The 14,488-nt window shown below is 39.9% G+C and overlaps 1 protein-coding gene across 1 annotated transcript; it reads right to left on the bottom strand.

Annotated features, from left to right (window-relative positions):
• Window positions 1–956: 956 nt before the first annotated feature.
• On the bottom strand, window positions 957–5,575 carry tmpob (thymopoietin b). Its single transcript, XM_041997896.1, has 6 exons — window positions 4,946–5,575; window positions 4,672–4,789; window positions 3,543–3,698; window positions 3,268–3,377; window positions 3,081–3,181; window positions 957–2,963 (listed from the first exon to the last, which is right to left on the bottom strand). The coding sequence occupies exons 1-6, from the start codon at window positions 5,177–5,179 to the stop codon at window positions 2,579–2,581; spliced, it is 1,104 nt and encodes a 367-aa protein (XP_041853830.1). The 5' UTR covers window positions 5,180–5,575; the 3' UTR covers window positions 957–2,578.
• Window positions 5,576–14,488: the final 8,913 nt, after the last annotated feature.

Below are 14,488 nucleotides of genomic sequence, written 5' to 3'. Positions count from 1 at the left end.
CCAGGGGCCTCCCAGTTGCACCAGAAGAGGTGGATTCCAGTTTATTTTGGCAGGAATATTAAAGAGAAGATGTTTGGTTATTGAGTCCTTAACTCTAACCTTAAATCAGAGCATCTTGAGGGCATTTTGTCATACAGCAGGAAACCAGCAGAGGGACACAAAATCACATTGGAGAGTAAAATCAACAGGATAAAATGGAAATACCCAAATCAGTGTTATTTGCCATAAAGGGGAAGCTATGCTTGAATTTTTTAGCCTTGTACTAAATGAGTGTCTATTTTTTTCATGTCTTAGTTATTAAAAAGCTCAATATTATACTGCCTGACGAAAAGTCATCAGAATATTTTCAAACATTTGTGGCCTGGAAGGCATCATAGGTTCAAGTTGTTTGTGAAAAGTCTTGAAGATGTTTGAGACGTCTTTAAATTTGGCATAAAACTCACCTGTACTCTGTAAAGGTCAAGCTGCTGACTATGACCTCAAGACTGGCAGATTCTTATGAAGATAATAAAACAGGAATGCCGGGAGATCTAATTACATTCGTCACAAATGTTCACTTAAGACTGAAGGATCAGCTGACTGGAATTTAGTTGTCAGAGGACAAGACAACATAAAAAATACCCTGTAACTTACTGATTCATATAGAACTACTTCAAAATATCAAATGTTTAGGAGTATGAACGAGTCAGAGATTAAGATTTGAAGGGTAGGAAGATACCACCACAAGGGAAGTTATTTCCTCGTATGACTTGCTTGAAATCACAGCTAACTTTTTGTTTGCCTATAACCTAAAAATTTGGCAATATTCATGAGGTGGAAAAGCTCTTAAATTCCTAAAAAGACCTGATTTTATAGGAAGACTGCAAATACTAATGTATACATTTGTTGTAATAAACTGGCCACATCTAAAAAAGTATTGAAGTCGGCCTTTAGGGATCCAAGAAGGAAAAAAAAAATGGTGACACCCAAGTTTATTTTATGATACACAGCCTACATCATAAATAAACAGATTAAAAATCCTTACCCACATAACCCCTGTCATTTCTGTCCATTGTGGGAGAGCTGCCTGATGATGAATCACTTGGATTAAGTCAGCAAAATTCAGATTAAGATACAGTATTAGTTCCATGTATCACATATTGCTTTAAAATGTTATCTTAAAATATGCTATAAAAAGTTGAACACCACTTTAGAAAAATATCAAAATTGAAACAAAACCTCCACAGAAATCTTTCCAACCCATCGTCGCCACCAGCGAACGCATCCTCGCTTCTAGCAGGTAACCAACCCGACTCAGAGAAGCCTTTTTGATGTAATTTTGCCCAGGCAGATGTGTCGCACTGTTAAAAATAAACCAGGTGAACTGTCTCAAAAAGGATTTACGTTCTCTGTGTCTTCTTTGCAGATCTTCCATGTCTGGACGTATGCAGTCCGTGAGGCGGGCTATGTGGGTGCACTGCAACAGCCAGTCCTGTTTGGAGGACTGAAGGATCAGAAATCTTACAAAACAAACCCACAAATTCAAATAAAAGGAAAAGCACAACAGAGCACTAAAACCCTGCGCATGTAAACTCAAATGGGCATACTTGTAGGGATGGATAAAGAAAATAAAGAAGGAAAAAAAAAAAAAAAAAAAAAAATTAAATGCAATTTAAGTTACCTCAAAGGGCTTTTTCTGAAATACATGACAACTAATCAACATTAAACAGCTCTTTCACTTGTGAAGTTGTCTGAGAAACTTTAACACGTCAAAGTTTTCTACCTCAATTTACCGTCAGTTAAATGAAGATTTAATTGTACTTTAATTCATAATTGCAGAGCTCCATGTGAGTTTATCTGAGCAGTGATCGGCCACTGAAAGAGAGAGAAAAGATTTTTTTTTTGAATCAGCTGATTTTCCTCATGCAGTGATGTGTCCTGATTACATGACGTCTCCTCCCACCACAGACCACAGTAAAAAAAAAAGAAAAAAAAAAGTTTGAGCTGAATCAACCTGAGCACCATTGAAATAATGAATCACTCTAGCTACCTCTAAAGCTACAAAGCAATTTTTGAAATCTATATGAAAACTTGGACACATTCCAGTACTGGTATTAGTAGAAGCGCTGCTTTGTGCATGAATATAAAATAAACGGGAGGGCACTAAGTGCTAACAAGTGTCCAGGCACTTCATCAGAAAAACACCTGGCACAGAGCGTTAGATAAAACTACAGTATGACTGTTAAAAACTACAACCATGCACGGATAAACTGGCCTCTCCTTTTCCACACTCATTTCTACATATAAGGGTTAATACACACAAAGACACAAACAATTCACAGAATAAAATCAACATTAAAATGAGTCTATTTTGACTCCACATAACAGGATGATCCAGAAGCTACTGTCTGAGGATACCTCCCTCTTGTAGTCAGAGGAAAGCTGGAGTCAGGCAACAAAAGTGTTTACTGTTTCTTTTAAATCTGTGTCTTCATCAAAATATATAAGAAAAGAAGATGTGATCCCTGTTTACTGCTTGGGTTGCGGTGGGCTGTGGCAGGGAGGAGGTGTGGGCATGGCGAGGGACTGCTGAGGGTCTTTAATTGCCGGTGCTCTTTGCGGCGTCGCTGCTACCCATGCCCAGGTAGGTGGCTGCCTTCTCTGTTGCACTTTGGAGTGGGACAATCACGCTGTCCAGGAGGCCTTTAAGGGTGTTGATCTGATCTGAATCCAGGTTCTGGTAGACGTAGTAGAGCGAGCCGCCCACCACGACAAGAAGCAGAAGCTTGAACAACACTGACAGAAAGCCTCGTCGGACAGGTGCTTTGCTTGAGGAGACGGAGCCGCTCGGTCGGGATTTGGACTCGGAGTAATTGCGGCTTTCGGTGTGGACGCTGTGCTGCACTTGGGACTCATCCAACCAGTATTCACTTGGTTTTATGGGTCGACCAGCTGCCCCTCTGATTGGACGTCTGCATGTTGCGCTGATGGGACAAAAAATATCATCCGCATACTATTTTAATAACGCTGTTGCTTTAAATTTACAAATGTGTGTGAGCGTCTAAAAACAAGGAAAAATAAAAAGCATGATCAAGTGTTACCTAATGCCTGTGGGTGTGCTTATTTCATTGGCAAGGATATCTTCAACCACACTCTCGCTGGCCTTTTTGGGGGTCTCCTCAATAACAATCTCCTCCACTACCTGCAAATGTAATACAAAACATACTAAAAAAAAAGCTCAAACTAAACTCCAGTCTCTACATTAGTGGATGGTAAGATGGGTCTCACCTTGGTTTGCCGTCTGCTGCTGGTCCGGACAGTGACAGGAGCTTTCCCTCTGCTTCTCACAGGCTTCTCTACCACAGGAACTGGCTCTGGTTCAGGGGCAGCAATCTCTTCTAAAACACAACCAACCAACAAAAAACAGTCTTAGTAAACATCTCTAAGGATCATTTCCTAATAGCTTAACACCACAGATTTGTAATGCTGAATATTTAGGTTATTTAGTCTTTTCTAGTGAGGTAAAGTTTGAAAACATCCCAAGAACTGTGATTAGAGCTCACCATCTTCTTTGTCACTGTACTGGTCAGAATTTGTGTTGCCGTTCTGGTTACTGTCTGCCTTGGGGATAGTTGTGACATCTGTAGGAGCTTCAGGTTCAGCTGCAGGCTCATCCAAAAGCTTCTGCAGCTTCTTCTCATATACCTTACGAGTAGAAGCTAAATAGAAAGAAAGGGGCTGAGAATGCAAATTCTTTTTTTGACAGTTTATAAGACAAGTATTTCAGGATTTTTATTTCTTCTATATCATGGAAATAGTTTGTCCTGCATTGCACATCCAAAATATCACCTTAACAGGATCTGCATGTTATAGTAGCCCCAAGTGACACTGCTTCTATGCAAAATGCTAACATGCTAATAGGGGCAACTGCATTTTACTATATATTACAAACATAACTGTGTGCTACACAGTTCAGCAGAGGAAAAAGAGCCATGTGTAAATCTGTATAAACTGATCATACACCATAAGCAATCGTGCACATTTACAAATGATTTACTTACTCACACGGGTAAAGAATGAAGTCAGTGTGAGCAAGAGAGTAACGCTGCTGTAAAGTCATTTTACACACACAGGTGATGACTCTCTGACCAATCAGCTGTCTAAAGTGCTTCTATGTGACTTTTTATTATTGGCTCAGCTCACTTGGCACCTCTGCAGAAATGCTACTAAAAACACAAGGACCCAAGACTGAAAATGAATGCATTTACAATGTTAAAAGAGTCCATATTTATTTTACACTCAGACAATTCAGTATGAAGTATTGTATATTTGTCAATGCTTACATTTGACACACTAAATCAAAAAAAAAAAAAAAAAAAAAAAAAAAACACCAAAGTGATTCTCAAAACTAAATAAATAAGCACTTTTCTTTCATGTCTCACAATTTTTAAAAAGTGATAAACTTTCACATATTTTTTTTTTTACATTTCATTAAACGTCCAAGCTGATTAAATGTGAATTGCTTTTTAATTTGGTTATGTTCCCATGAATTAATACTACATATATCGCTACACTTTAAAAAAAAAAAAAAATCAAAAGCTTACCTGTTTAAATAAATTTTAAAAAAATCTTCTGAATTGGACTTTATTGTTGTAAATAGTTTATAATGACAAAGAGCACCCGGGAACTCACCGACAATGGGTCCCGACTCCACACCATGCTTTGCCAGCTGCTGTTTTAAATCTTCATCTGCGAGATCTGTCACCTCCACTTCCTCTGTGCGAGGCTTATCTGTCTTTTTGGTGGCTTTCTGTTAAAACATTTAAAACGCATCAGTGATTGTGACGAAAAAAAGAAAGGATAAAAACTTCAGTCCAAACAGAAGCTGGGCGGCAGATAAGCCCCAATTAATAACATTAAAAAATAATAATAAAAAATAAAAATTAAAAGTGGAAAAAAAACCTACTCTTCCAGAGCGGCTTTTGTTGGACACCACAGGAGCAGGTAGCTCCTCATCGCTGGAGAAGGTATCTGAAGGCGGACTCTTCTTGTTGTTCAGTATGGTCAGGTTTTTGAGATACAGCTGCACGTACACTTCTTTCTTGTGATCTCCGCTGGGAAGGGGCACATTGTTTGCTGTAAGCTCGTTCTTCAGCTTATCTTTAGTGAGAACCGACGGATCTTCGAGGAATTCTGCCATGCTAACTTATTTCTAAACCAGTGTGAGATTTCGCACGTTGCTGCTCGAAGCTAACGGAAATAAGCCAGTTAAGAGAACCGCTACAAAAAACAACACCGGGAACGTGAGCGAATAGCGCTGTTGTCAAACAGAAGTGGCGCCTTCCCGCTACCTAACAAGCTAACAGCACAGAGGCGGTTTATCTAAATAAACATGCAATTCTGCTTGTTAGCCAAGCAGCGAGACTGTTTGCAAATGTTATTTATTTTTCGAAAACGGATCCACGCATGTGCTGAACATGAAACCCGCGAAAAAATAAACAATAACTTGCTTTAAAATGACTGAATTAGCTTAGCTTCTACCCGGTCCACTTGCTTCTGTCTGTCCGCGGTCGCAACAAGGCCAGAAAACAAGCTGCTTCGCCATTGGATGCAGGACCGCAGTGAGCCGCCATCTGATTGGCTTGCTATGAGTGGAAACTGGCAAGTAGCCGCCACAAAGGAACCGGAGGTTGCGTGTTTTATACAACGGCTTTACATAAATCCTCTCGATTATTTATAATTATAAAATTGTATTAGTTGTCGTAATAGGCTTAATTGTTATATGATTTCAACAAGTGAGAGTTAAAAGTTACAAATCTGAATCTAAAGTAAAGGATAGGCGTAAAATGATAATGAAGATTCAATGGCACTAAATAGTAAAATGGGACAGCTGTTTTTTTCAGTCTGCCGTATTTATAGCATGATATAGGTCTTATCCTAATAGCTGATAATAATCAGTCTATATTGATAGTCTATAGAGGTTCATCAAGATAGCAAATGGGCAAATGTTAAGCGATGTAGATTGCCCACCTCTTCGCCGGAAGGGGGCAGCAAAATCACGTAATTCAGAAACAAAATATGAAATAAATAATGAAAGCAACCTCATAAATGTAGTAGGGCTCAGAGAGATGTGCTCTGATCCTATGAGAACACGTAATAATACCCCTCCCCCAACACACACACACACACACGCACGCACGCACAAACCACTTGGAAAATAGTTGATGGATAATAGTTAACAAATGTGAGGATTTGTGACTTTTTTTGCAGCATTGTGTTAAGTATTGAAAATAATTTTGCTTGGACAAAATAAGGCAACTATGGGCTAGAATTTTTTTTCTTTGTCACTTTGTTTCTTGATGGTGAGTTTCAGAACATCATGGCAGCATGAAAATGAAAATGATGGCAGCAAATTTGATGATTGGAATAAAGCAATTTCTTCAGGATTTTCTGACATCGTTAATTAAAATGCTTGAATAAAGTAAAAGATAATTGATGGATTAACCGATGAAATAATTCACTAAGACATATCAGTGTTAAAACAGGTTCTGTCTGTCTTGGGTCTCTGGGCATAACATCACCCCCACAGCTGTGGGGACAGTGGTTTGAGGTGGCACCGTGCGGCTCCCCACCTGTCCTTCAGACTGGCCTCTTTGGGATGCTGCTGCAGAAACCACGCAATTGATGCCCGCCTCAGCCCCAGACCACACTAAAACACAGCACTTCAAGTATAGTTCAACTTTTCCATATTCGATTTGCCAATGGAGTGTAAGCGTAAAAAACGTTGAGCCCTTGAGAAACACCTCTTAAGCTTTCTTTGTATGTAATTTACACAGAAAATAAGGTTTAGGCCAAGAATCATAGAGAGCGCCTCTTTAAGCATAACAGTCATGGCCTCTGAAAAATGATCAAAGCCTACTCTTTAATCGTCAACACTCACATTTTCAAAATGAGTTCATTTTAAATGGAAGTCCTAAGTCTGATGTCAACCAGACACTTCTTGACCGATGATTCTTACATAAATCAAGAGAACAAATTAAATGACAGACAAACGCAATTTATTTAAAATAACAACCAGTGAGCAGTTACAGAAAGTTGAATCGGCAATTGAATTATTAAATGTTATGTTGTCCTTGGAAAAGATGGTCCATCTCAAATGAACACAAACTCCAACATTCATGCTTTAAAAGAGAATTTCTGATCATTTAGAAAAAAGTTGAACACAGACTCCTCAGTTGAGTTTATCTTGGATTTTTATCCATTTCTAAATCCCAATTGAGCCAACCACAGAAGTACCTTAGGAAAAGTCAACCTTTACCACCCAGTGAATGTCTGATCCAATTCCACTGACACAACAAAATACATACTTGTGAAATTAATCAATCCTGCACAGTTTCAACACACTGTAAGATTATAGGTGTGTCCCCTTTTGGGCTACATGTGTTCCTTGGTCCAAAAGTATTTTTTAGTTTAACAAAAGTTTCAACTTAACATCCTTACATAATCAGAGCATTTTATATTGCCATGCACAACTTAAAAGGCCAGTTTTCCTGCTCTAATCTATCACAATAATCACTAATCCTCTGAAGATGTTATTACTCTTATTACTCACTGCCAAACTAATTAAGATCAAGTCCTGGGCAGTTTCCTGTCCAATAAGGAGGGTAGGATGCGGGCAGCAGGAGCTGTGTATTTCACCAGAGTTCAGATTTGTGTGTCCTGGCCTTGGAACAGCCATCTAGTAATGCTCACACAGTATATTTTCATCTGTTGACAATCCAAACTCTACTTAAAGGACACACACTTAGTTGTAGGTATTTCTGTCAGAAGGAAAAATGAGACTACCTCTCTGGCCTTGTTGATGCCCATTTGGCCACCTGCCTGTTAAGTACTCCTCTATATATTTGTATTACTATTATGATTTGGGTTTTTCCCGTTTTATTTGGCGATTGAATATAGAGACACACTTGCTCATGTCCTCACTGAACTTAAAGTAAACATTATTGTGTGTGAAGTGAATGAAGAAGTTCACACTGTGGCACTCATGGGACATCATGTTGGATCATCTGGGGGAAAATTTACTGCAGGCCATCAATCTCCATTATTCGTAGGGCAAAGACGTATATAAACATATGTATTATTTTAAGAGGCCCACTGAAAGTGTTTCCTACAGCTGCTGGTAAATTTTGAAGCAGTAATTCAGAAGTTCTCAATCAGAAGCACAATTTGGATCTTTGTTCATGTGGAACAAACAGAGTCCTCATCCTGAATAATGCGGGAATATAAAAGGATGTCAAGGAAGCTTGCAGACTACTGAAACCACCTACATTTCACTCTCAGATGCAAACAGCAAGTACTTTTCCCCAACAGCGTACAGCTCATCTCCACCATCAAAGGTCATAGGGCGAAAAAGATTCTTCTGAAAGCCCCAAAACCAACTACTGAATGAAAGAATAAGACAGGTCAATTTTACCATAGATGCTCTATCACAAGATTGATCACACAAGGTACAGAAAATCTACCTAACAGAATAACAGAAGAGGTTTCCAGTTTCACCAATAAAGCAAGGCTAGCACAATAATAATAATGGTACATCTGTGCTTTGTCTTTGGATGATCGACATCTCATGGACGGGATTACTTTTTACAGACTGCCTGCTGATCCTGAACACGGGCTAAATGTGTGTTGAGTTTTTTTTTTTTCTTTTTTTTTTTTTACCAGGAATTTGGAAAATCATAAATTTTTATGCAAATATCACTGTCTGACCTGACCATATAAGTACTGAACTGGTTTGGAAGGTGTTAAGTCTGCTAGCACCACCCATGATGAGAAACAGTTAATAGTCAATAGTTAAGGAGCGGGGCCCAGCTAGCTTTTTGCCACCCAACAAGGCAGTGTAAATGAACAGTGTAACGTTACTGAGAATGGTCCACTTTACAATGACATTTTGGCATCACCTGAAATAAGATCTCCATCTTTTTAAAAACAACATTACAAGCCCTAAATTGCCACCATCCCAACTTTTTTGATTGTGCTGCCAGGCTTGAAGGAAAAGAATTTATATTAACAACTTAAATGAAGATGACAAGACAAAACATTGAATGTACTGGCTTCATTCTGTCTACAATTAGAGTTATTGTATTTTTGTTTGCGTTTTCTACATCACAAGTTTTGTTTACTTGGTGTTGGATGCTCAAATACCAAGTTACATCTACAGTTTGAAAGTACAGAACACAGCTAATTTTGAAAATATATCTAAATGTAAGGATAGGCAACTGTTCACTTACTAGCTCCTGAAATTAACTTAATGAGGTCATGTCAATGTTGTGTTAACAGTTTGTTCTGCTGCCTCCCTGTGGCCAAAATAAATCCTCTGTGCCCTAGCACAGACCTGAGCTCCGGAGGGTAAAAGACTTAGAAATACAGTAATTTTATACTTTAAGAAATGAAGGGAATTTTAAACCAAAAACATCCAGTAATGCCAACGTTTTTATGTTATACATGCATCATATGGTATTAAAGGACTCATCTCATTTGATAGATTTCAGAAAAAAATACTATCAAGGTTAATTAAGAGGTAGATTCTTTTTTAATGTGCCTTTTTGAAAGTGGCTGATGGTCCACGACTAAAAAAGAGAGGGCGACCTCACACAAGTGACTGCCAGACTCTTGAGTTAACAGGAAAGAAATATTTCCGTGCTTTACTTGGCTGAGTCGCTCAACAGATCTGCCTTTGCTTAGTTTTTCTGTTTGCATGGTTAAACACTGGTACCAGACAAGTTTGGGAAGAGCCAAAGACTTATTCATAATAAAAAAGACATAAAAAAAAGAAGCTCCTGTAAGATGTCTGTTATGACACTGCCATGCTCCTCCAATGTTTCCCCTCTTTTGTGGATGCCTGGGTTCTAAGGTCACAAACCTCTCGCTCAAATGAAAAATCGCTGTCTGGAAGTGTTAAGCTAATGTGATGAATGAAAAGTGGACAATCACCAGAGACTCTACACCACCATTTAATGCTCAATGAATGCAGCATTTTATTGCAATCATTGGCAGACCTTGAGGTCAATTTCCATATTACGTACCGAAAATGGAAAAACAGCGTATTTTATCAAAGCTGACAACAAGAAACCTCTTTGGGGATCTTTGTGTGAGGTGCCTCCATAGACTGACAAACCTGTGCTTGTAATTTCCTTGCTGGTTGATGTGGGGGCTTTCTGGTATCAAGTTATTCTAAGTAATAGTTCTCAGCTCTGTATCTACTGCAGCCAAGACAAACCTTCTACTTTAGCTGATATCTTCTTATCTTTTCAATCTTGAAAATGGAAACTTTTGGGCCTCAGTGTCTTGCTGGCAGAATGAGGTGCCAGTTGGCTCCATTATTTGGAGAGCAGACTGGGTGCATCATGTGGGCAAAAAGCACTTGTCACCATATATATCATTCTTCCAGGAGGCAGTCTTGAATCTTGTAGCAGCTCATAGTTTTGGGTAGCAAAACACTGGGGGCCTATCGATGCTCTGAATCCTCACAGCGTGGCTCATCCGTGCCAGTGGTAAAGGACAAATGTGCCAAAGTCTGCTGGGTTTGGCTCTTTTCTCACCCCCTGGCGTCCAACGCTGATGCATCCAGCTGAGGTACAATAATTTGACACCTCTTAAGCAGCTGGATCCTTAAGCGTGACAACCACTGCTTTGTTTAATATTCCTGCCTATTTTGAACGCAATAAAAAAATTACAGTCAGCAACATCTAAACTGTGTTTTTATCCACTTTGGACTTCTGCCCCTCCCCACCCCCTTCAATCTCCTTTATCCCTCCCTTTCCGATGTGGGATTTAACATATACTTTGTGGTAACCCTGCAAAGTTATCAGTTTTTTCTATGTTCTCTCACACTGAATAAAGGCTTGTTTCTCAGTGCCTGCTTGTTAAGACTTCAAGGACAGCTCCTTCCATCTGGTATTAAGTATTGCTGGTGCCAGTGTCGGGTTAACTGACACTCCTCCACTTATACTAATGGCAGCAAACAGTCATCTCCCATGAGGTGTTCACCTTGGAAAAAAAATCACCTTGCTCCCTCATCTACAATCACAGTGGTGCTCTCGCCACCCACTGAATGAGACCATGGGCATGAAAAGGGGGATTGTTTCACTATTCAGGCATATATGAGGGCTAATGAAAACATGTAATACGCATGTCCTGTCTTGGATTTGCTCTCCTCCGAAGATCAATGAAACATTGAGAAATGAGAAAGGTGAAGCAAAAAGAAAGAATCAGCAAATCATCATATGATATAGTGTCAAAGAGGCTGAACTTTCCTCTGTAGTTCTTTGGTTTTTGTTTTCATTCAGGCTTAAATGTAATGGAGGTTTAAAAACTGAACTTGTGACAATCTTTAATCCTGAGTAACCTAATTTACTCTGAGTGTTAAGCAAAGAGCAGCTCACATTTATTTCAACCCATAGTTTGTTGTGGGTCTGAAATGAAAAATGTTCAAGTTTTAGTTTCCATCTAGGTAAAGAAATGAGTCGCCTAATAATGCCTCCAACTGGATTTGCAGCAATTTCCCTCTGGGATTATTAAAGTATTTCTGATTCTGATTTTCCATCTTTACAACTTAAGACCTTTTACAGGCTGTTTCTATCTCAGATAAGTTGTAACACAATTATCTTGTACAGGTGAGCCCAGAGAGCAGCATCATCCCCACCCGTCCTCCTCTGAACCCCCTTCTCAATGGAAATCTAAACAGCTTTTTAAGAATGAAGTTTTCAAGTTTGTTGCTAAATATAGGCCACCTGGTGGGCGGTGGCAGGTTCTAGAGCCATTTTCAACAAAGATGAGACCCAGATCCTGACCAGGGCCTGGCGGGTGGCGACTGCCGGTGGTCCGCCTTTCTCTTATGCACCGGCTCTTAAATAAACACTGCAATCCTGCGGTCAGCTACAACATGGCAATGAGCGAAAGGACTCACTGTGCAGTTACACACAGCTATGGTGTGTTGTCTCCTCTGGCCCACTCAGTCCAGGCCCCTCCCTGTCACAGAGGCCTGGGCTGGGGTCGAGGGCCAGCGACAGACCTTGATGTGTGATTCCAGGACCCTGCTGGGAACTCCTGGTGGGGGCAGTGTTGGACTTCACCTCCTGGACCCTTTTGACTAAACACTTTCCACCTAAAAAAAAGAAGTCTAAATTAAGAACATTATCATGTTTATTGTTTATTAATAATTTTAAGTAGAACATTAGTATATGCCCTGAGTAAAGCACAGCATATACAGTCATAATTTATATCTTCACAGGACAGTTTGAAAGGCTCACTAAGCAGAAAAACAAGAAAAGAAGTTTAGTTGTTACAGAATAACAGAACTATCAGAACTTGTCCTGAAGTATCTGAAAACTGAGCTTTTAGTCAGAGGGGCAGGATAATAAGTTATTAATCATCTCCATCATTTCCAATAAAGAGCCAGATTAATCAAAGCAGAGGATAGCTGACTGCCCCAGAACGTATCCACTGCGGAAAATAAGGAGCAACAGGTAAGCCTTTATCCATTGAGCTCTGTTCTCGCGTTGCTCTCCTATACACGGAGATCATAATTTAGAAAGTCTCAGTGGCTACCTGTAAGGACCACAGGGGTGGCAAATAGCAGGGCTGCGGCTTTCTGAGGTTCTTAGTGGTGGGAGTAGAAGGATTTACGGTAACTCTCAGACAAGCGTTCACAGCTTGGACTTTTGGCATAAATTCGATATTGTCTCTGGCTGAGCATCAAACCCACTGAACCTGAGGTCCAAAAGTACCTACACAAAACCCGAGGATGTTTGAATGATAAATCGCCGACATTTAGTGGGAGAACAAAAAAATATTGGCCTTGCTGGGGATATCAATTTTAATCTTAATTTACAGTGAGGGCTCATGCTGGGTGGCTTGATTGACCAGAGATCGACTTCTGGTTTAATTGACACAATCTCCTCGTTTAGGGTGAGGATATGAGTTTTCCTGCAAATTCAGCACAGGTGTAATAGTAGAAAGCAACTGTGCAGTGTTAGAATTGCCACAGTAGCTAGTAGGGGTGATATTGAATATCAGCTACGATTTAAAGTATATTGACCAAGTTATCTTTCAGTTAATATCCAGTCCTTTCGGGACACGCAATTTATTTCTCTGTGTAGCTGGGCCTGCTCTCAGTGCCTGCTTTAGCCTTACACTGTAAGGAACGTCTGGCTTTGATAAAAAAGAAACCCCCGTCATGAGATTTTCTAAGCAGTGTTCAATGATAAAACCATATGGCAGCAATAGCCTCTGACATGCAGGGTAACATAATGGATCAACTGTAATCTCTTCTGCTATGCAAGATTAATGTTGACATGAGGACGTTTTGGATATCATTGGGATCATTGTCCTCTATGTTACACTAAGGTAAAAAGCATCATATAGGAGGCTAATGCTGTATCCCATTAAAGTGTTACCTGCTGAAGGTGCCAAGAGGTGCTTTACTCAGCCGCAGGTCTGAGTTTAAGGTCAGAGAGGACGAAGTGAGCCAAACACACCAACTGCCACCCTGGAGAAAAAGCTATGGTGCTAATATTAGGGGGAAGACTGATTACAGTGCTACTATTAGGTTTTGGCATCCACATTGGTCCAAAGTAGGAACGCCCTCAACTCTTCTCTTTGGTGTTCGTGCATTAGGTCCTCAATGGCACACTACATGATATTATGAAGAGCCAAACCAAACATGCCAAGGCAGACCACAGGGTTACTCACAGCCCCTGCACATTCTTTTTGAGGCTGAAATGTGACCTGGTCCTATTTTTCAGCAGCTTGTCAGACTCAGTGTGGTGCAGGGAGGTAAACTAGGAAGGAAAACTGTTGTCACCTTTCTATTGCTCTTACTGTTTCAGATGGCAGCCTCAGGTGTCAAAATGAGAGGGCTGGCCGTCACCACAGGTGTGGAAACAAAGCATGTTCTTATAACATCAGCAGCAGATGTTAAATGGAAATGAGTTTATTGGTGAAACTTTGCAAGTTGATGGACACACTCTGGTAAAGCAATAAATGTACTAACCACACATGCTAAGGTACGCATTGCCACATGTGGGACTGAAATTGAAGTGACAACATAATGATTTGAGGCGAATTCAATGAAAATCTTTGTAACAGCTTGAGGAAACTGCATGTCCAGCTGTGCGCATGATGCTAAAAACATTGCTTTCCTGGATTATGTCGACTCTGTTTCCAAGAACATCTTTTCCTGTTTCCTCCGTCTATACTATTTGAGAGAAAGCTCTTGTTAGACAACATCATCAGAAACCTGGACTGAAAACACTTTCAGGCATTCAATATGTCCAAGCTTGTCATCAGATGAAGCTTATTTTGACAAATGTTTGTTATGACTGCTGCTAACCATATCCACCAACTCTGCGCCCAGAGAGAGGAAGTCTTACCTTTAGGTCATACTTAAACAAGCTTTTAAATGTGTGGATAATGAATAGACAGAGTGACATGATGAATAGGACACACGCAA

This window comes from Melanotaenia boesemani, chromosome 10 (assembly GCF_017639745.1).
Source record: "Melanotaenia boesemani isolate fMelBoe1 chromosome 10, fMelBoe1.pri, whole genome shotgun sequence".
Taxonomy (NCBI): domain Eukaryota; kingdom Metazoa; phylum Chordata; class Actinopteri; order Atheriniformes; family Melanotaeniidae; genus Melanotaenia; species Melanotaenia boesemani.
The sequence above is the reverse complement of the archived record's forward strand: the minus strand, read 5'-3'. Positions and strand labels throughout refer to the sequence as shown.